Source organism: Terrapene carolina, unplaced genomic scaffold (genome assembly GCF_002925995.2).
Source record: "Terrapene carolina triunguis isolate 2854851 unplaced genomic scaffold, T_m_triunguis-2.0 Scaffold113, whole genome shotgun sequence".
Lineage (NCBI taxonomy): Eukaryota > Metazoa > Chordata > Testudines > Emydidae > Terrapene > Terrapene triunguis.
This window is the reverse complement of record NW_020664464.1, coordinates 16,174,780-16,198,914: the sequence shown is the minus strand read 5'-3', so window position 1 is coordinate 16,198,914 and position 24,135 is coordinate 16,174,780. Positions and strand designations below refer to the sequence as shown.

The window sequence follows — 24,135 nt, the reverse complement described above, 5'->3', positions numbered from 1 at the left end:
GTTCTCTAGAATTAAGGACAGTCAATATGAATTGTGTTTGAAGTGTTCAGTTCGATACAGTGGTTATTGGGGAGGCTTTATAAGAAGGCAAGTTTTAATACTGGCTAAATAAAAATGAAATAGAAAATACAGTTTCTAGGACTAATTATAATGGCTGCTGTATTGATAGCTTCAAGTGTCCAGATTTAACTATTATGCAAAGATATAGGGGTTGATTCTCCTCTCAAATGAGTTTTACTGTGGCGTAACTTCCAATGACTTTCATGGAGTTGAAGCTAATTTATCCCATGACAAGTGGAGAAGAATCAGGTTAATTTCTCTAAAAGTTCTTTACTTAACACCAGTAAATAGGTTCAAAAGCACCTTGCTACTGAACTAACATACACTGTTATAAAGCAGGCTGGTAGGTAAACTAGGAAAAATTACTTATTGTTGGCATCTAAAGCTTGAAGTACTCTGTTCTCAGTTTTTTTTTCTGTGCAGCAGGCCATAAGTAGAGCAATAACCTGTATAACACTACGTACAGATTTCCTTATATTTTAGGATACAGCAGCTGAGGGGCGGGCGGAAGAAATGTGCACATAGCCATGTGATGGCAGGGGGGGAAATCTTTTAGCTAATCCCCAGATTGGAATTTGGGCAAATGTTACTCTTTTTTAAGATTAGCATAAGTATAAGTGACAACAAGCAAAAAAGTTCATGTCGTAAACTTGATTTTACATTTTAATTTTATTCAGAGACCACGATGCAGACATCAGAGACTGTGTCGGACACAGGTTCAACAGTGACTTTACAGACATCTGTGGCTGGCCAGGCAGCAGTGCCCACGCAGGTAGTACAGCAAGTACCAGTACAGCAGCAGGTAGGTGGCTGTTAGTCTTGGAAAAAACATGAAAAGTCAAGTCACAGCTGTGCCTTTCCTCAAATATAATGAAGGACTGATTTCATATAGGTCTGCTAAATGAACTCTTCTGCCTGTTTTTATCCATTTTATTTTGCTAAAATCAAAAGAGCTACATAAAAAGACACATTGCTTCTAGGATTTATTCCTTGAATAAGATCATCAAGACATTTATCAGAGGGGTGTGTGTGTATATATATTAGTAGTAATAGATAATATAATCATGTAAAATAATAATTTAACATTAAATGATTAAATGTTCTAATTAATTTATTTGAAAAGTTAATAAGGAAAATATTTCTAATATTAATGGCCAGATTCTTCTCCCCCCCCCCCCCCTTGAATCAGTGTAAAATAAATGCAAAACGAGTATTACTTTTCACCTCTATTCTAGCCTTCCTGAAGATTCTTACACAACCCCTATGAAGAGTACTGGGCGAGGAACATAAGCAATTCGGCAGTGTTTTTCTTGTTAGGAAGTTGTATGCTAAACTCTGATGACACCATTGATTTGAAAGCCCCACTCTAGAATTCATTTCAGCAGCTGAACCTGTGCAAGATCTACAGTGTAAATTGACCTGATTTTGGGGAATAGGTAATTGGGTGCAAGAGTTGTGCCCTATATTTAAAATAGTGTCCAAGGTTTTTTTTCTCATACTTGTAAATAAATCAGAATTTTGTCATGAGTGTTTTGGGGATTGTGGATGACATTGATGTTATCTTGCACTGAGAACTGTCTTTAAATAATTATAGAATCATAGACATTAGAAATGTATAGGATCTTTTAGATCATGCAGTCTGTTTTCTTGCCGATGCAATCTTGTTCCCAGGAGTAAACCGTTTCTAGTATTTTGTCAAATTTAGTTTTAAAGTCCCAGGTGACATTGTTGACTTGCCTCATACTTTTCATTGTTGATCAATTTTTCTTGATAGACCTAACTTTCTCTCTTCTAATTTCATCCCATTACTTCTGCTTATATTTCTATGTATAACATGGAATAATTCTGTTCCCTTCTAGGATATTAATTCAGCAAAACTACTTAAGCACATAGTTAACTTTAGGCACATGCTTAAAATCACCTCTATTCAGCAAAGCAGTTAAGCACATACTTAAGTCCCATTGAAGTCGATAGGATGTCAGTGTGTACTTACATGCTTTGTTAAATAGGGATGGTCTTAAGCATGTTTTAAAGTTAAGAATGTCTCAAAGTGGTTTTCCTGAGTTGGGGCCTTAGTGTTTAGATCTTTCATTATTTGTGGATAGTGATGTTTTTCTGTCTCCTTCTTGCTCTTAGCTATTGCTTAGCCAATGTATAGTATGTATCTGGTTCTTTTAATTTTTCCTCATAAATTAATCCCTCTAGCTCTATCATCAATTGTGTAGCTTTTTTATACTTATTCCAATTTTTTTTCTATTAACGTGGTGTCCGGAACAGAACACAATAATCTACGTGTGGTTGCAGTGGACTTTTATCTGCCTGCTCTGATGTGATGCCTTAGTGTATGCAGGGATCTGAAAATCACATTGGTCCATTTTTTGCAGCCATGTAGCAATACATGAGTTTGTATATTTTGCAGGCTACTATCAACCTTCGTTCTTCTTTTCGTAATTATTCCTATTTATTTCACTTTAGGTGTGCATGTGCACCTCAGATGAGAGATTTTTGGTAGTGGTATCTGCATGGTCCGTGCTACCTGTGCTCTGTACACCCGCTTGCTCTTATCTGAGGGCAGGGCAGACCTGCTGCTGCTCCAGTTCTTTCTCAGCTGCCCACTGCCTGAAAGGGAACTCTGGAGTGTCCATGGATTAGTGTACCTCTAGTCTTAGCCAGCTGTCTTTGCCTAAATCTTTTATTTTTATGGTATTTTTTATTAAATTTATTTTATTTTTGAACTTACCTGCACACTTTTTGTGGGGTTTTTTTTTTCAGAGGGTCTCCTCATTTTTTTGAGGTCAGGCTTCTCACCTCACTTAGAGCCTTTTTCTTTGTTTGAGGTATGTTGTTTTTTTTTTTTTTTCTTGATGATTATGCCCCAAACCCTTGGTCTTAAATGCTGCCTGACCCATAGAAGGTATTTACCCCTCAACAACATTCATTCCAGTTGTCTCCAATATCTGGGGGAGATAAATATCCCATCAATGTGCAAGATCTGCATTGGATTTGGAGGCAAATCCAGGAAACTGAAGGAGGACAGACTTAAGTTGCTCCTCATGGAGCATTCTTTGAGACCCTCCTCCAACTTGGGGCCTGACTGCCCTGTCTGTTCAGCAGCTTTGACTAGTCTAGAGGACACCTTCAACTTCCATCGCTCCACTCTAGGGGGCAAGAACCATGGGGCATCTCCAGAGAGTAGCTCAGAGTCCTCAAAAAAGATGAGACATAAGCCTCCTGATAGAGAGGCTTTGAAGAAAAGGGATAAATCGCCTCAGAAATCTGTTAGCAAGGAGACATTGTATCCTGGTATGGATATAGTTGAGGATTCAAGATCCTCCTGTACTGAGCTTCCTGCACTGACTAAGAAGACTTTTAGTGCTCCCTGCTCTGAAAAGTCTCTTGGTGTGCAGCTTCATCCGGTACTTATGGTAATATATGGCACTGAACCAGCCATGCAGTGCCAGCCAGTACAGAGGAAGACACCTCTTCTGACTTGGATATGTCCATTCAGGATTCCATCATCTTCCCATTCAGACCTCCTCCCCAGAAGTCTATTTTGAAAAGAGGGTCAGCAGGAACCAGACACATGCGAGTCCCTGAACAGCCTCCTTGCTATAACCTCTTTTGGGGTTCATTGCCCTTCCCCTATGCCCTACCTCAGTGTCCCTTCTGCAGTCTTGGGCCGCATATGGAGACCAGTATTATAAGAGCACACTCTCTGAGGAAGGACCACCAGGAGAGAGAGCCACTTGTTCCTCGGGACGCCCCTCATCTCTACCCTTCTCAGGAGGAACCAAGAACTGTGGGCTGATAGAAAGGCAACACCACCCACTAATGAGTCCTCTTCCTCACCGGATGAAGCTGTAATGCCTCCTCCACATTCCTATGCAGACGACTTCAAACTTTTCCAAGACTTCATGTAAAGAATATTTGAGTCTCTGCAAATCCTTCTGGAAGAGGTACAGGAGTCACAGCATAGCCTGGTGAAAATCCTTCATACCACCTCCTAGGGCAGGATGGCCTTGTCAATAAATGACGACTTGCTAGAGCCATCAAGAACAGTGTGTTAAACACCTGCCTCTGTCCCACCCACTTGGAAAAGAATGGACAAGAAATATTCACTCCAGTGGCACAGAATACCTATTTGACTATCCTGAATTGATTGGTGGTTGATACTATGAATGAAACAAACAGCATGATTTCAGGTCCACATGATAAAGAGTATAAGCGGCTGGACCTTTTCAGTCATAAAAGTTATTCCTCAGCCTTATTACAATTTAGGGTAGCAAATTACCAAGATGTAATTGCTCAATATAATTACACAAACTATAATAAATTTCACTCATTTTATTGAATATCTTCCACAATAACAAAGAGACCGGTTCCAGGCACTCATCGCTGAAGGACAACTAGTTGCCAAGGCCTCATTACCTTCTCTCGTCTGTGGCAGTTTCAAATATATAAAGGGCCATAGAACCACCCAAGAAAAGACCTAGGTTCCACCTCTGTGGTTGCCCAGCTACCAACCTGCATCAAACCACCATTTTGATATATTGGTTGAGAGCCACAAGTCACTTCATTATCTGGCTCTTGCACTCCACCACCTTTCTACTTCCCATTTCCTGCCTTATGGGGACCATCTTTCCGATTTCATGCACCCATGGGAATGAATCACTTTGAACTGGTGGGTGGTAGAAGTTGTCACATCAGGCTATACCATTCATTTCAACTCCATCCCTCCTCTCTACCCACCCTTACTGGAAAAAGACTCTACTCCAAATACTGCCTGGTGCCCAAGAAGAAGGCGGGATGGGCATTTAAGTGCTCTACTGCCCTAAGAGTATTCATGAAGTCTCTGTCAGTGGTGGCTGTCCAGCTGAATAGTTAGGAGTGATCGTCTTTCCTTACCAAATGATGGACTCCTCAAAGATGGATCTTACAATGAGGTACAATCAGCAGTTGAAAAGGCCCTACCTCTTTTCAACACACTGGGACTAACACTCAGCAGAGAAAAATCCACTTTGATACCTACCCAATGTATTGAGTTAATTGGGGCCACCCTGAACTCCTAGACCACCAGGACACACGTACTATCAGACAGATTTGTCACAATGTCCAATCTCATTTCCGAACTTCAGTTAAGTCCTCAAAAAACAGCGAGAACCTGTGTTCAGTTGTTGGATCACATGGCAGACTGCACATTTGTGACACTTTACACCTGATTACATTCCTGATGCCTTCAGGATGGGCTCAGAACCATCTATGCCTGAAAAATATTACCTAAACAAACTGGTATTTATTCTACAGAAAGTCCTCGAGTCCTCATGTGCCTTTTCTCCCCAAGATCTCCTCGGACTTCCACATTCACCAGGACATTCAGTAACTCATCTTCTACTCTAAACTGCACAACTCTAGGAAAGAAACCAGTGTGCAATTCCTGGATGTTAGGAGGGCACTAGTGTTCTGCCTAGAAAGAACATGCTTTTTGTGTCCTTCACAGACTTAATGAGTAGAACCCCTGTTTCTGCCCAAAGACAATCCAGGAGGGCACTAGTATTCTACCTAGAAAGAACTAGACCCTTCAGAGTTTCTCCTAGGCTCTTTGTATCTTTCACAGACAAAATTAGTGGAACCCCATTTCTGCCCAAAATGGGCTTTGGGATGCATTTTGGCCTGTAGCAAACTCTCAAAAGTGCATCCTCCCTATAGGGTGACAACCCATTTCACTAGGGCACTATCCACCTCAGTTGCTTTGGGCAAGAATGTCCCCATCATAGATATCTGTAAACCTGTCACCTACTCATCTCTTCATACCTTTTTCCAGCAGTACCCTGTGGTGTATATTTCCAGCTCTAATGCAGCCTTTCGGATGACTGTTCTCCAATATATATTAGGCAGGACTCCTCAGCACCTGCCCCCTTAATGTGGACACTGCTTTGGGAGTCACCTAGGATGACCAGACAGCAAATGTGAAAAATCGGGACGGGGTGGGGGATAATAGGAGCCTATATAAGAAAAAGACCCAGAAATTGGGACTTTCCCTATAAAATCAGGACATCTGGTCACCCTAGAGTCGCCTGAAGTGAAGCGCACATAGGGACACTTACTTGAAGGAGAAGGGGAGGTTACTTACTTGTAAAGTAGCTGGGCCTTCAAGATGTTTTGTCACTATGCATGCTCTACTACTTACCCTCCTTCCCCTGCTACCAAAAACCTGTGATCAGAGGAGTAGTGATTCATGAAACCCTCAGTGTGAACTGGCAAGGGGGTTGTAAGAATATCCTGATTCTGGTATGTACATTCTGGCTCATCAAAGAATGTCATGTGGGGTCTTAAATGAAAACCAGAGTCACATTGGTCATTAATATCATTGTGAAATATAGGTACAGATACAATATAAGGAATTATGTGTATCTATACTGAAAATATGATCTTAGATTCTGTATCACAGCAGAGGTAGAGAAACAGGTTTCCTGTCAGATAAAAGATGTTTATTTGCCTGTCTCTCTGTCAGCATGTAGATTTAGCATTGTAAGCTATCACAATGGAGGCACATTTACATATGAAATCAACAGAGAGCTATGAAGTCAACAAGGAAGAGCACGCAGCAGAGGAAGAGAACCTTACCTGGAGATACATTTCAGGGGTTTACTATTCTATATTTGTAGAACAGAGAAGACACCCTGTCATGCTGCACCTAGGAAGTAAATGGGAGTGCATTTACATTCATGAAAATGTGATCTCAGCTAGCCTTGGTTGAAAAAGCTGAAGAAGACATTTGGGGTGAGATAAATTTCTTTAGACAGGAGGTTAGCCTGTTAAGCTTAGGGTCTAGAAAGCATATTATGATTTTGTTTTATATATAACCCTTTTGTTTCCATTATTGTCACTTACTTTGTCTTGGTGCAGTGATATTAAACAAGGAGCTGATAGTACAAACTGAATCGCACAAGCTGGTGTATACACTGTTCCCCTAGGGACAGCAGACCCAGAATTTTTGAGTGTGTTCTGTGGAGAAGGGGCTGGACACTACAGAGGAATGATTTGAAATGGGCTTAATGACTGGGGTACACCTGTTGTTAACTTGGCAGGCAAAGGCAGGGCTAACATAGCTCAGAGGATAGAGCTTGGGTAGCTAACAGTCTGGTGATATCAGGGAGCTGATGCCCAGTTAACCACAAGCAAGTCTCCCTCATGCTGGAGGCAGGGGCGTAACAAGATGACTCAGTCTTGAGTACCTTGAGAACCAGCACAATATGGACACACACACACACCTAAAGTGGAGTACCCATCGGGACAAAACACTAGTTACTGTACAAGTAGGTAACCTTTCTTCTTTGAGTGATTGTCCATATACATATTGCACTGTTGCCAGAGTCTTTTCTAGTCAGAGGTACCTGTTGGAGTGGCACATGTGCCCTGCCAACCCTTGTGCCTGCAGCCAAGGGCATAAAAGGTGGGGCTGCACCAACCAACTCCAGTTGCTTCTCGCTGCCCACGGTTAAGAGGCAGAGCTTATCACTTCTCTTGGCATACTATCATTTGTCTTGTAATATTAGTGTAAATAGATAGTTTTTAGTTAGCGGTAAGAGGTTTCGTTTAGTTTTTTTGATAGTTTCTGTTTAAAATTCCATTTGGGAGCTTATTTTCATTTTTTTCTTTATGGGAGGTACTTGCTAGAAGTCTGTGCACCATGACTGACCATAAATCCATGTGATTCAAACATCACCTGTCTTGAGAAGCAGTCATGCTGCTGAATGAAGTTCAGACAGGATGTTTCTCCTTGACTGGTGTGACATTTGGAGGGCATTCTCGAGGATACCTCAGAGCTAGAGAATCTCACCTCACAGCATTTCTTTGAACAGTCGATATGTCCACATTTGGACTCTGGCCTTTCAACTTTGGAGGCTAAAAAGGATGAATGGTTTTCCAGGATGGCTCCTGCAGCTTTATCTTCTAAGACCATTGAAATAGCCATCAAGTCTTCTGCCTTGAGAAAGTTATCAGGAGACAGAGGTAACAGGAAGGAGAAGAGGCACAGATCACGCTCTCCAAGTGTGGTATCTAGGCCTCAGAAAACTTCGAGGCTTTTTGATGTAAACAGTGTCTCTAAACTTTAAAAAAAAAAAAAAAAAAAAAAAAAAGGGGGTGGGGGAGGGGGCTTGAGCACCCATCCTGGTCCTGCTTGGGCTGATTCGGACTTGGACTTATCTCATATTTTATTCAGTACTGTATCGGCCATTTTGGGATTTCATGACCAAGCCTCCAGCACTGACTACCCTGGTACTGGCAATATTAGTACTGATGACTGGTGTATCCTGATGCCATCAAGATCGTATATTGTGGCACCACCTGCTCTCATGCCTGTTCCCTTTGTATTGCTTCCATCTTAAACTGTTTTGGCACCAAGACCATATCTTGCTACCAGAGAACTTATAATTTCATCAGTACCAGACTCTCTGCTTCTTGCTTCCACAAAACTATTCCTGTTGGCACCACCTGTAGTTCTAGATCTAGTACCATCTACTGCACTGGTACTGACTAAAATATATTCCATGCAAATTGCCACTACACCAGTGGGGACAGCACTGCCATTCGGTGAGGAGGTATTCATTTACCTCATAAGCTTTGTGGGACAGGGGAGAGCCTTCTACAAGATCCTAGTTGTCTGGGCTTTCTGGAAAGCATCTAAGAGAGGCTCCCATTATTATTATGGAAGGAGCTCATAAATGCACCCTGACCACTGGTACCCACTTCCTTGGCCTTTAGTATCTTACACATTCCAGTATACCTGGAATTTCTGGATGCCATGGGGCTATCCTCAGCATTGAAGTCCTGTCTCAACTACCTGTACAAGACTCAGATCTCTGTTTCCTGGACAACTGAAAATGGAGTTATATCCCCCACAACAGCCAGAACCATCTCAGGAGGTTTCTCCTCTAGACGAGACTTGCAGGAGACAAAACTGTCCATCTCTGCGCAATGTCTTCATCCCGAGATGAAGCAGTGGTTCCAGAAACTTCAACATCTACTCCTGATGATTACAAGGTTTTTCAGGAGTTAATGAGGACAGTAGCCTTGACACTTGGGATCCCTGTGGATGAAGTTCAGGACGGGCCACATAGATTATTGGACATCTTGCACATTTGGTACTAGGATGTCTAGCTCTCCTTTAGATTTTGCTAAAATATTGTGGCAGATACCAGCTTCACTGGGTCGCACTTTGAAATGTGCAGACAGACATTACCGGGTACTATTCACTGGGTCTGTGTAACCTTATATTTACTCAGTTCTGGGATCTCTTGTAGCTACAGCTGCAAATGAGATCTTGCCAGATTCAGCTAGGATCTACTCTAAGCATAAGGAACCTAAAAGATTAGACCTTTTTGGCAGAAAATGTTATTCCATCTCTAGGCTGCAGATGGGGATTTCTAATTACTGAGAGGTATTAGCCAGGTATGATTTCATAAACTGTAATACAATGCAAAAATTTATTTATAAACTCTAAAGAGGAGTTTCGGTCCATCTTAAAGGGCAACTGGTAGTGAAAACATAATTGCAGACTGCTCTGTAAGCAGCTGATACGGCATCTAAATCAATGGGAACAGCTATACTAATGCACAGATACTCTTGGTTCTCCTTCTGTGATATCCCTAGAGAATTACAAATGACTTGCCCTTTGAGGGTTGTAATTTATTCCATGATCTTCTAGGGCAATGCTCATTGAGAGTATACACACGAGCCCCAAAATGCAAACACTTCAAATGTACCAAAAGCAGCCTGTGTGTCATCAGTCCAGGTTCACACAACTTCTCAGGGAGCTGCAAAAATTCTCTGGAAGAAGCCCATCATTAACTGACATATCATTGCCCCTGCCTCCCTCATCTTCCAGGTAACAAAATTGACTCAATGCCTGGAAGCAGTTTACGAGTTACTTCAGATATTTCTAACCTATCTCCTCCCGTTGAGGATGGACTGTCTCACTTCCACGACTTCTGCATTACAATAATAGACCAAAGATAAAAGAGTTTGTGTAGTGGGTTATACAGTGCAATATCACTCCCTATTCCACCTTCTGTCTTCTTCTCCCCCCCCCCCCATCCCTATTTAGGAGCACCTTTCACAACAGCAGGTTAGAACAGGGAGTACAATCACTTCTAGCTCTCAGTGCAATAGTGCAGGAACCACACCACCTGAAAAGGAAAGGATTTTACTTCAGGTATTTCCTTATCCCCAAGAAAAAGAGAGGACTTTAGCCTATCCTAGATCTCAGGGCACTGACCATTTACATCAAAAGGGGCAAGTTCAGAATGGAATTTAGCAATAATCATCCCGACCCTACATCTGAAAGACTGTTACACTGCTGTTGATCTCCAGAATGTGTATTTTCATATTGCAATCCATCGGACATACAAACGGCTTTGCAAATGAGCCCAGGGAGGTCATACCATGCATAGGGGGTTGCATGAAAGAAGGTACAGAGGTGATTCTGTGACAAATAACCAGACATAGGTGAGAGATGTGGCAGAGCCCAGGGGACATAGGCAATACAAACCTTGACAAGGGAGGATAACCAAGGAGGGACAGAGTTATGTAGAGCTTTGAAGGTGTTAGCAAGAAGCTTAAATTTGATATGCTATCATATGGGAAGCCAATAGAGGAATTTAAATAGGGGATTTACACGATTAACTTGATTGGCAAGGAAGATGAGTTTAGTGGCAGCATTTTGTATAGACCGAAGGGAGGCAATGTGTGTGTTTGGGAGGCCAGAGCCTGGGAAGTTGCAGTAATTCAGACAGGATGTAAAGACAACGTGAATAAGAGATTTTGCGGTGTTGGGAAACAGAAAAGAACAGATTCTGGAGCTGTTGAGAAAGAAGTGGCAGAATTTAGAAATGATGGGGATGTGTGAGCAGAGGAGGAGGAGGAGGAGTCAAAATGTAAATGTGGACAGGAGACTGTGAAGGATCATAGACCAAGAATTGAAGTGGAGCAGCTGCATATCCAGTATAGATAGGAGGGATAGAACAGATGCTTCCCACATACTATGAATTGAGAGGGTAAATGGAGTCCTCTCTGAACAGTGAATCAAGAGGCCTGTGTGTGAGAGAGAGCGAGAGAGAGTGGAGTTAAGGTTCAAAATTGACCTCACACTCACTTTGGGAGCTGGCATCTTCTTCCTAAAGTTGAAAGTAATGAGAAGACAGCCAAAAAGAAATGTAATTTTAAATACTCATGATTTTAAGCTATTCTTGTGATATATTTTTTTTGAGGTGTGTGTGTCATGGGGTGTATAGGCCCCATGCTGGCCTGGCAAACAAATGGTTAAGGGGAGGAACTACTGGCGAATACTGATTGGCAACCTCACAACAGCTCGGAGAATAAAAGAGCTGAGAAGCAGAGGGATAGGGCGGCTGCCAGAGGAGCAAGCAGGCTGGAGAAGGAAACTCATGCCAGCAAGCTGCTGAGTAGCTTCCCAGAGACATTACCGAGAGAAGGCATGATCAGATCTACAGGCCGGAGAAGCCTACAGAAATTTGAGTTCCCCTACAGACCACTCAGAGACTTAAAAACCAAAGGGGTTTCCAGATCCTCTGACTACCAGGACCAGCTGACTTTGCCAAGTATAAGAGGAAAATCCACACACCCCAGAGGGACTGAAACCAGCACCCTTCATAGCCCAGAATGGGACTGCCATAGAGACTCAGGCAAGAGGAGCTGACTGACCACCCCACCAAATCGAGCAAACTCAGTGCAACACTCCATCTGACCAAACGGGATGCTATTGCACCAGCTCACAGAGTGGTCTTATTAATTTTGAAGGCCTGGTGTTGGCAATACTGGCTACAGGAGGAAAAAGATGGAGGTTAACAGTGTGGGCTGTCATGGGCTTATCCATGAACACAGATATCCCTCTATGCACAGACACAGGGAGATGATATACCCTATGCAGTTATCCTAGGTGCTCTCAATGAGAGTTTGCTGCACTTAGTTTTATTTCAGATATAAATTCAAATATACAAGGATTTTTTTTCTGTGTTGATAAATGAAAACAATTTTCAGAAATCCTGGATATATACAAATCAATCAGAATATTCACTTTGTGGCAATTAGGCTAAGGATACATCAGTGAATCTATATTTGGTTCATTAAGTATGTATATGATATGGTGATTTTTAAAGAGAATTGCTATTTTCTAATAAAACTAATGCATCTTTGAATTTTATTAGAAAATAAAGTAATAGATCACATGGTGTGCTATGTTTGAGTAAGCAGAAACTTCTGTAAATTTACATTTATGGTGATATAAATAACTGTTCTTTTTAGTGAATGATACTGTTTAGATTAGGGTTTTTTAAATTAAAACTGATTACAGCATTTCATTTGTCTAGCAAACTATTATCTTCTCACATTTATGTAGTATTTATATCTTTCTTAAATGACATCTCATGCTTGTGTTGCTTAGTGTTTGTTTTTATAGTGTAGTGATGTGTCCTTGCAAAATGTACTCTACGTTTTTCCTGGAGAAATACTGTTTCTCTGAAGGAGAGGGAGATAGTTAAATAAAAAGGTGAAACTGACAGCCCTTTTCCTGGAGCTGTATTTGTGTTAAAGTCTCCTTTATACTGAGCAGACAGCAAATTAGTATCTCATTTTCTCAGATATTATACATCCTTTTTTTGCACAGAGCCAAAATAAACATGACTCTTTTAAATGTCCTATTCAGGGCTCCTGAGTCAGACAAAACTCCCATTGTCACCAATAGAAATATAGGATTCCCTCATGGCAGCCAAGAGTGGTGGTGTAGGCAGCCAAACTGCATGCATTATGAAGGAGGGGGAAGCCTGCCCAGGATTCAGCATAGTAGATGGGAGTTGGACGGCACCTACCATACCCTGCATTAATGAGGAGGCGGGTTAGGAAACAGCAATGCTTTTCCTGTCAGCTTTCCTTCCACCCCACCACCCTTTTCATCTATGAGGGAATAAACATCTTCCTGGAAACCCAGGCTAAGAGGCTAGGAACCCTTCTTTTATGTATGTATTTATTTATTTATTTAAGTCTGCTGTGGGGTAGAATTGTCCCCAGACACTTACGCGTCCCGTCCTCCTCCCCCCCCCCGGCCGCCGCCCCAGTCTCTCAAAAAAGTCAGGACTGGGAGGTTGACAGGGAACTGGGGAAAGAAGGGAGGCAAGCAAATGGACTGTGAATATGTCCTGCTGATTAAACCTGAACCTTGAGGGAGGCCTTTGTGTCTTATATTTAATTATTATAAACACTGATTGAAACCTAACTGAAGGAAATACATAGATTCATCCTAAACCAATCCACAGCTGGGTCAATAACGTCATGAAAATGACAACAAAAATATTATCTGCATGGTGGACAACCATTTGACATTCTTCACTCAGACAAGATGCTAACATTATCTTACTGGCTTTGCATCTGCTTACTTGAGACTCCCTTTTTTTCCTGGGTAATACAACTGCAGTTGTAATGAGCAGACGTGTTCAAGCTGGATCTCTCCCGGAAGCTGCTTTTGTGTAGTTTTGTCCATGAGGGTCCCTCAATATTGATTTGAAATAGTCCTTATTGGTTTACCTTCAGGGCATTCTACAAGTGTCATATGTATGTGCAGATTTTTGGGTTCAACTGAGTTGCATGGAGAGGTTAGTATTTTTTTTAAATTATTAATATGTTTGTTTATAAAGATTGGGGGCACTATTGTACCGTACAACATAAAATAAAATACAGCCCATGCCCATGTATGTGGGTTAGGATATGTTACTGAGCATCATTTTGGTTTTGGATGGGTTTTAATTAGAGCTGACTGGAAAACAAGAATTCTATTTCATGAAAGATTTCAAAGTTTTTTGAAATTAATTTTTCCCCACTGGAATAAAACTGAGACCATTAGAAATTTTTCATGAACTAATAAGAAAAAGAACTAATAGCCCAGTGGTTAGAACCCTTTCCTTAGAAGTGGGAGACGCAAGTTCAAGTCCTTGTTCTGCCTGATTTGGTTCAGGGACTTTAACTTGGGTTTCACATATCTTAAGTGTAAACATTAGGATATTAGCTATTCTGAGTTGGATCTCAGTCTCTTTTGTATTCTCTCTAGTTGTGCTCATCCTGATCTTACTAATGAAACTTTAATCAAAACAGATACTTTCTGCTAAAAGTTACAGTTCTGACATATTGGCATTTTCCATCCCCTCTTCTCCTCCTCCTCCCCCACCCCCCAAAAGAAAAAGCTGTGTCAAAAAGTTTCTGACAAGTTCTCATTTTTATTTTTAAAAGTTATCAAATCATCAAGAGCCTGGAATAGTTTCTTCTTTATATTTAAATCTAAAATGTCAGGACATGAACCAAATTAAAAAAATTTAATGATGTCAAAAATATCCCGGGGTGAAAGTAACATTAAGCACTTACCAGTACGGGGGCCAGCTCTGGCCCCCGGAAGGGGTGGGATCTCGGGTGGAAGGGGCAGGGCTGAGGGGTCAGCGTCCACCAGCCAGCTCATTCGCGCTGCCTGTCCCGCACTGCCCGAGGCTCCGGTGGTGATTTAAAGGGCCCCGGTCTCCAGCCGCTGCTGCAGTAGCAGTGGCAGCGGCTGGGAGTCCCGGGCCCTTTTAAATCACCAGCCCCAGTGCAGCTGCCTGTTCCCCTTCCCCACTCTTCCCCCCCGTTGGCAGCCCGGGGGGTGGGGAAGGGTCAACAACATTAAAGTGCTTCCGTGGCAGCACTGGCAAGGAGGGTCCTTTGCCACGGCAGCGCTTCAAGGAGGGTCCTTAAAGCGCTGCCGTGGTAGCGCTTTAACGTCGGCTGCGTAAGGGCCGGTACCGGCGGCCACTTCTTACCGGTACACTGTACCGGCCTACTTTCACCCCTGAAAATATCCCATGCTATCCTGATAAAAGGGGTGTTGTTCAGCCAGCAACTTCTCTATCATCCTCCTTAAAGGAAGATCAAAGACAGAGTCATAACTGGATGGCTCCAAAGTATTAGTTGATGGTTTCTAAAGCATAGGTTAAATTCTGACATCTTTCAGCTGGGGTAGCATTGTGCCTTAACTGAAGGGGTAATTGACAGTAGATCCTAAATTTTGAGCTTTCATAGATACTAGAAAGTCACCTATTTTGGTGCTTATGGCTGAGCTGGTGGAAGAGGCAGGAATGCAGTCTCTATCGCTATACCTGTACCCGTTTTACAGCATAGTGCTGTCATCATTCACTTCCTCCAGTAACCCTAACCTTAAACCTTAACCCTACTTCTTGGCTTGGTCATCTCTCCCCTTGCCAGTGCACCACATTGGTACTGTTTAGATGATCTAAAACAGTTTTGACTGAGCAAAGATAAATGATCTTGTCTGAGCCAGGCACAGAGTGGATGGAGCCAAAATGCAAATCTCCAGCCTCACTCCTATTCAGCCAATATTGCTCTTGATCTGAAGCAGCCCCCACTATTCTAGTCCGAAATTCCTGTGCCCTCCCAAATCTGTCAAACTACTTCAGCCCTGACCTGCTGTTTAATTTACTGACTCATTTCAACCAATGGTACTTAAGTATGAAAATAAACTGGAGGGGGAGGGAGTGATAACTTGGCTGAGTTACCTCTGATGTCAGAATGCATCTCTGCCTGCAGCACTGAGTATGGATATCAGACTTTTCCATTGTTCCTTTTCAGTTGTCACCAAAATCAATAGGGTTCTTCCCACTGATGCTTACAATATTCTCTGAAATCATGGAATTGATTGGACTCAGTCTTTAAAGTTATCGCATTAGAGACAAGTACCATCAAGAGTGTTCAAGTTTTACTGAAACAGCACAACTATTGTAACAGTTTTTTTTTTTTTTAGTAGGACAGCATATTTAAACTCTGAAATAGAAAATGTGTCTTCCAGCAAGATATTTATGAACAAGACCTTTTCTAATGTATTTCTCAGACATTCCCACTAGAATTCTTAGCAATCCAATTTAGCACCTTCTGCTTTGCAAAGAAAAAACAAGAATAAGCAAAGGTTTAAAAAATTGTAATTTAAAATATGAAATTCCATTATTATTTAGCTATTTCTTTGCATTCTAGATAAACATGCCTTATCTCAAATGTTAATATAGAAAATAAGTGATAAAAGAAATCCAAAATCATTGGTTTGATTTCTGAAAATTCTTTTTTGTTATTATTTTATATAGTGTCAACAGTGGGCTAGTGATGGACAAGCAGACAAAGTTCATTGCCCTAAAGTTATTGTGAATATATTTTCCCAGAAGAGTTAAAGTTGTTGAAATCAGATAACATTGCAGTTCACTACGAAAAGCACTTAAGCAGTTCTTTTCTGAAAAGTAACCTGTAAAAATGGCATTGTGGGAGTTCCATGTTTGTCTCTCAATAACTTCATATTAAATTTCTGCCTTTTTCACACAATTTTTCCCCCTAACTGCCAGCCCTGCAAGGTCAGCCTGGGCTCTAAAAGTCAATCTGCACGTTTTCTGAGTTGTACATCTTCATCAGTGATAAGATTCTGCAACTGGGTCTTTATCATGACATTAAAAACATGGCCAGATGGCTGTTAAAATTCATGTAATACATAAAAGCAAAGGGTGAGTTCTAAAGTTCAGTATAAGCCTACAAAGTGGGGTGGACTAGCTTTCCCTAATTTGGCTTATTATCATGTGTCACAATTAAAAGATGTGATCAACTGGGTTAACAATAGACCAGTGGTTCTCAAACTTTTGTACTGGTGACCCCTTTCACATAGCAAGCCTCTGAGTGCAACCCCCTGATAAATTAAAAACACTTTTTAATATATTTAACACCATTATAAATGCTGGATGCAAAGCGGGGTTTGGGGTGGAGGCTGACAGCTCATGATCCCCCATGTAATAACCTCCCGACCCCTAGTTTGAGAAACCCTGCAATAGACCATCCAAACACTAGGTAAAACTTGAACAAGACTGGAACCCTAGATGGTCATAGCTATTCATAGTAATTGTTGGTTTAAGATGAAATTTAGGTCACCAGAAATAATAATAATAAAAAAATCACCTATTCATCCAGATTACTTTAACAGCTTTGAATAAATTTTCTAAACTCCTGTTGGTCAGGCCCTTTCCCTTAGCTACTTTCATTAATAATCAGGAATTTATCCCTTGTAACAGTCAAAGTGACTATTTGTTGTGAGTAAGAACTGAGATTACTCAATTGGGAGAGCTGTTCCTAATTTGAAATCATAGTGTAACAGGGCTTCCACTTACTGAGTGCCACTTCATGGCCTGAACTCCCCCTGCAGTGCCCTCCCTCAGCTTTCTCACTCCTGGGCCCTTTATGAGCTTTACACAGCCCTTCTTTTGTATAGAACCATTCGCCACTTGTGGCTGGTTTAATGACCACAAACAGTTCCACATAGTACTTAATGTCTCAAAAATAAAGTTCAGCAATGCAACCCAAGAGTTCACAGTTATTTCTGGCTCTTATGCCACCCATACAGAGCTCTTCTGCTGCCAGCATCTGTTCTTCACAGGGTTACCACTCATAGCCGTTTCTTTCTGGAGCTCAGCCTTCAGGCTCTAGCTTCCTTCTATCTTCTCCCTTATTCTGAGTGAGAAGGCTATCTATATGCTGCCCTCCTCTAGAGCACGCTTCTAAATTGGCTGGAAGAGAAGAGAGCCTTTCCCCACCCTACAGTACAGTGCTCCTGGTCCTAGTCCCCTAAAGGTATGGTGTCCTGTCCTCTGCTACCCAATCCATCTACTAATTCCCCAGGACTGCTTCCTCTCTTCAAGGCCATTTCCTGGGTCTTTGTTTCAGCTTCCTGGAAATAGGGTCGTCTGGGCCCATCTATTCTTAAAGGGCCAGTGATATCCCAGTACATGTACCAAGAGATATGTAATAATATAAAAATCCTGTGTTTTTAATATTTACAAGTGAAATAGTTTTTTTGTGAAATTTGGATACAAGTTGGCCCTATCTAGACCTTTAACTACATTTGAGGAGTTTACAACAGTTTTTGACTGTGTCAAAAGCCTTTCTAACATTCAGATATATCACAGTTATTGCTTCTCCCTTATTCACAAGACTTCTTACCCTGTCAAAGGATATTAGGTTGGTTTGACATGATTTGTTCTTGAAAAATCCACGTTGATTATTACTTATCACCTTATCTTTCTTACAAATCATTTTTTTTATTTGCTTCATTATCTTTCTGGGTATCAAAGTTCAGCTGACTGGTCTATAATTTCCTGGGTTGTGCTTATTCCCTTTTTTGTAGATAGGTACTATATTTGCCCTTTTCCAGTCCTCTGGGATCTCTCCCATCCTCCAGTTCTCTGAGATAATTGCTAATCACTCAGACATCTTTTCAGCCAGTTCCTTAAGTATTCTAGGATGTATTTCATCAGGCCCTGCTGACTTGAAGACATTTAATTTGTCTAAGTAATTCTCAACTTGTTCTTTCCCTATTTTAGCCTCAGATCCTACCCTATTTATACAGATGTTCACTATGTTAATCATCTGATCACGGCTAACCTTTTTGGTGAAAGCTGAAACAAAAAAAGCATTTAACACTTTGGCCATGGCTGCCTTTTCATAGAATCAAATAAATGTTGGGCTGGAAGGGACCTTGAGAAGTCAAGTCCAGCTCCCTGCACTGTGGCAGGACCAAGTAAAGCTAGACCATCCCTGACTGGTGTTTGTCCAAATTGTTTTTAAATCTTCCAATGATTGGGACTCTACGACCTCCCTTGGAAGCCTATTATAGAGTTTAACTACCCTTATAGTTAGATTTTCCTAATATCTAACCTAAATCTCCCTTGCTGCAGATTAAGCCCATTACTTCTTGTCCTACCTTCAGTGGACATGGAGACCAACTGATCACTGTCCTCTTTATAACAACCCTTAACATATATATTTGAAGGTTGTTATCAGGTCCCCCCTCAATCTTCTTTTCTCAAGACTAAACATGCCCAGTTATTTTAACCTTTCCACATAGGTCAGGTTTTCTAAACCTTTTAACATTTTTGTTGCTCTCCTCTGGACTCTTTCCAGTTTGTCCACATCTTTCCTAAATTGTGGTGCCCAGAATTGGACATAGTACTCCAGCAGGGCCTCATCAATGCTGAGTAGAGTGGGACAATTACGTCCTGTGTCTTACATACAATACTCCTGTTAATACACCCCAGAATTGTATTAGCCTTTTTTGCAACTGCATCACATTGACGATGCATATTCAGTTTCTCATCCATTTCAAGAGCCAGATCCTTTTCAGCAGTACTAGCACCTAGACAGTTATTTCCCATTTTGTAGTTGTGCATTTGATTTTTCCTTCCTAAGTGAAGTACTTCGCATTTTTCTTTATTGAATTCCATCTTGTTGAATTCAGACCAATTCTCTAATTTGTCAAGCTCATTTTGAATTTTAAACCTATCTTCCAAAGTGCTTGCAACCCTCCCAGTTTGGTGTCATCTGCAAATTTTATAAGCATACTCTCTACTCCATTATTGCAGTTATTAATGAAAATATTGAATAGTACTGGACCCAGGACTGAACCCTGTGTGGTCCCACTAGATATGCCCTCCCAATTTGACAACAAACCATTGATAACTACTCTTTGAGTAGGTCTTTCAACCGGTTGTGCACCCATCTTATAGTAATTTCATCTAGACCACATGTCCCTTGTTGGCTTATGAGAATGTCCTGAGACACTGTTTCTGTTTTCTGCTATTTTCTTTCCCTCATTGAGTAGTGGTCCTATCCTGTCTTGGACTTCCTTTTGCTTCTAAAGTATTTTTAAAATGTTTTCTTGTTACTCTTCATGTCTCTAGCTAGCTTAATCTCGTGTGCCTTGGCCTTTCTAATTTTTCCCCTGCCTGCTTGTGTTGTTCATTTATATTCATCCTTCTTAATTTGACCTAGTTTCCACTTTTTGTATGACTCTATTTTGAGTTTCAGGTCATTGAAGATCGCCTGGGTAAGCCAGGGTGGTCTCTTACCATTCTTCCTATCTTTTCTATGCATTAGTATAGTTTGCTCTTGTGCCTTTAATTATGTCTCTCTAAAAAGCTGCCAACTCTCCTGAACTTTTTTCCCTTGAATGTGCTTCCCATGGGATCTTACCTATCAATTCTCTGAGTTTGGTAGTGTCTTTGAATATAGAACAGCCTTAACTTACACAAAAACACTAAGTTGTGTGTATTAACATACCTGTAAATGTTGGGTTTTCTTAGTAATTTATGGGTTTTTTTTCAGGTCTGGATTCTATCTTCTTTTTCTATTTTTTTCCTGTTTGTATATAACCCTTTCCTAGTATTAAGACTGCAATAAATTTTAACTTTTAGTATCTGTTTTCCAATATGTAATGGAGACTTTTTATTTGAACAACAGTAGTACTATAGAGAAGGATGAAATAAAGTATAATGTGGTCTTTGAAGGACACTTCTCAATAGTAATGAGGGATCCAGAGACATGCCTTTAGAACTAGTAAACATAAACACTACAGATGAAGGTTAATAAGACGGCAAGAAAAAACTAATTTATTTTGGTCTCCTTTGAAAAGATTCACAAAATTGAATTATGCAGTTGATCACACAGGGAATAAAAGTCATTAAATGTCTGTTTAGAGAGAGAGAGAAAGAGCTTGGTCCTGCACAGTAGAGATGTGAAGTTTTGTGTATATATAAGTGCAAGATAAAAATGATGAGTAGAACAGGGAGCACATTGGACCCAATCTGGCAACAATGTGTGCTGCAGTGGACTGCCAAATTATTCTTCCCTAATAGTGGAAATAAGGCTAAAAAGGAGAGGATGTAGCTAAGTGCTACAGAAGTCTGCTAAGGAATTTGCTTAATTCCACGTTTCCTCAAACATGTCCATTTTCCACTCATATCCCTCCTCTATTTTATTTTGCGCTGTTAAGTATAAGGGAGCAAATATAGAAGGGATTGGCACTAGCCCCCACTTCATGCCTCATACTACACAAGCAATTAGAGGAGCTGAGTTAAAATAGATCATGTAATCTATCTAAAGAGAAACATCCATCCACCAAAATTTGAACAAATCTTCATATTCATCTCAGAGCACAGCCATAGCATGCAGAAAGGATTGTGAGGATGTATCATTGAGACAGAGATACACACGTCTATAAATCAAAATTGGGACCTAGTGTAAAACCATGTTTAGCATGTGTAAAATGTAATCATGAACTGATATCAGTCATTTAATATATAGAGAGAGAGCGAGAGAGATACCTATCTCATAGAACTGGAAGGGACCCTGAGAGGTCATTGAGTCCAGCCCCCTGCTTTCACTAGCAGACCCAAAGACCCAAGTACTGATTTTGCCCCAGATTCCTAAGTGGGCCCCCTCAAGGATTGAACTCACAACCCTGGGTTTAGCAGGCCAGTGCTCAAACTACTGAGCTATCCCTCTCCCCAATCAAAAGCTTTCCTCACCATAGTGAAAGGTTCCAGCAGTAGGGAGCTACTGAAGCTTTTCCCTGCTGCCAGAGCCTTTCACCAACACATGTAGTTACAGTGTGGACACAGCAGGATTTTCATTGTGGTCTGTAGCTACATATATCCTACACACTGCCACCAGTGAGGTGTAGTGCAGACATAGCCTTAGATTGAGTAGGACACATCTCTCTATTTAGGGATGAAAGGTGAAGGAGAGCAGATATCACCTCAAAGATATAGGGGCCCAATTCATTGAGGAGAATTTGGCCTGAGGAAAAACTCATCACCATTTTCAGTGTAAGACTGTAGCACTATGGAAATTTTTTTTCTTTCCTTTCCTCTTCTGTTTTATATGCCATTTTTGCCTAACAACTTTTATTTAAATGATTAACAAAAAATTAACAGTGTGGTCTGTTTGCTTGTGAGGTAGAACAGAGACTGGGGGGCTCAGAGAGAGTGTCCACCAGAGGCCCTTTAAATCTCAAACTGTCTGATTGGTCTCCCTACCTGTGTGACAGTGTAAGAGCAACCAGTTATTGAGGCGTAAGTTACACTAGATACTGAAACATTTATGACATTCTGATAGTGTTCAAGCTCTAAAACTGGTACTATTAGGGATGGGGGAAGCATAGTCAGGGAAACTGTTGGAACTGCCATGCCAGAAGACAGGAAATAAAATGACTGGCACAGGAAGCAAATGAGGTTAACAAGGGTCTAACAGTAGATTTCTTTGACTCTTCCTGTTTGGTTGTTTCCAACCTGGAGTAACTGGAAGAGGAGAAGGAGTTAGCAATCAGCGTGCCCCCAATGGAATGAGAGGCAGAATGAATGCTTATTTTGATGTAGCTTTTTAGTGATTATTTTTATTATTATTTGCAGAAGAAAACAATACCAAAACAAATTACATGCTTGAGTAAAATATGCTGCCCGAGAGGAACAAATGGAACACTAATTTATACAGTATGTGGATGTAAATGTTTGTCAACAAAAATAAAGTGAATAAAAATATTCAATTCAAAAATAGAAATCGTCTTGAACCATAAAAATGAAATGTTGCACAACAGGGAACTTTGAATTTCAAATTAAATGTATTTGTATTAAAACCACTGAGAAGGAAACATTAGAAAAATAGGATAAAATAAATAGGGTAAAATAAACTGGGTGACTGGGCATCAAAATGGTAGATGAAATTCAAGGCTGATAAATGCAAACTAATGCACATTGGAAAACATAATCCCAACTATACATATAAAATGCTGGGGTCTAAATTAGCTACTACCACTGAAGAAAGAGATCTTGGAGCCACTGTGGATAGTTCTCTGAAAACATCCACTCAATGTGGAGCGGCAGTCAAAAAAGCTAACAATGTTGGGAATCATTAAGAAAGGGATAGATAATAAGACAGAAAATATCATATTGCCTCTATATAAATCCATGGTATGCCCACATCTTGAATACTGAGTGCAGGTGTGGTCACCCCATCTCAAAAAAGATATATTGGAATTGGAAAAGGTTCAGAAAAGGGAAACAAAAATTATTAGGGGTATGGAACAGCTGCCGTATGAGGAGAAATTAATAAAACTGGGACTTTTCTGCTTGGAAAAGAGATGACTAAGGGGGGATATGATTGAGATCTATAAAATCATGACTGGTGTGGAGAAGTAAATAAGGAAGTGTTATTTATTCCTTCTCCTAACTCAAGAACTAGGGGTCACCTAATAGGCAGCAGGTTTAAAACAAACAAAAGGAAGTATTTTTTCACACAACCTGGAACTCTTTGCCAGAGACTGTTGTGAAGACCAAGACTATAACAGGGTTCAAAAAAGAACTAAATAAGTTAATGGAGGATAGATTCATCAATGGCTATTAGCCAGGATGGGCAGGGATTGTGTCCCTAGCCTCTGTTTGCCAGAAGCTGGGAATGGGCGACAGGGGATGGATCACTTGATGATTGCCTGTTCTGTTCATTCCCTCTGGGCACCTGGCATTGGCCACTGTTGGAAGACAGGATACTGGGCTAGATGGATCTTTGTTCTGACCCAGTAAGGCCGCTCTTATGTTCTTATTTATAAACAGTTTAAAAAATATCAACTGCCATGCCTATAAATAATGCATTTTTTTCCCTTCTCAGATTTCAGAATCATTCTTAGTATCTTCATTAGTCTGGATTGCTTTTGGTAGGCATCACAGAAAGAACATACACTGCAATATTCTTAGTCCATATTAATTTCTATAGCAGTCTCTAATATTGACCGTGTGTGTTTGTTTTTCTATAGTAGCATCAAGTCTTTAATATTGACCCAGCAAGGAACTTTTTATTTTCTGAAGGCTTCATTGAGAGCTTACAACTCTGAAAAACTGATTTTCAGACTCCGGATGTCACTCAACTGTCATTTCCAGCTGCCATGGAACCTTCTAGTAGGGTTACCATACGTCCGGTTTTTCCCGGACATGTCCGGCTTTTTGGTAATCAAACCCCCGTCCGGGGGGAATTGCCAAAAAGCCGAACATGTCCGGGAAAATGCCGGCCGGGCACTTCCCCTCCCGCGGCTGCTCTGCTCCTCCCCTGACTCTTCGGCTCTGTTTAAGAGCCGAGCTGCCCGAGCGCTATGGGCTTCAGGCAGCCCCC

General features: G+C 41.0%; 1 protein-coding gene across 1 annotated transcript in view; it reads left to right on the top strand.

Moving 5' to 3' along the window:
• Positions 1 to 24,135, top strand: part of RFX3 (regulatory factor X3) — a 221,409-nt gene that overhangs the window by 110,433 nt on the left and 86,841 nt on the right. Inside the window, exon 2 of the mRNA XM_026652401.1 lies at positions 738 to 862. Coding sequence (XP_026508186.1) covers positions 746 to 862 — 117 coding nt within the window. The 5' untranslated portion in view covers positions 738 to 745. The remainder of the gene's footprint in view (positions 1 to 737; positions 863 to 24,135) is intronic.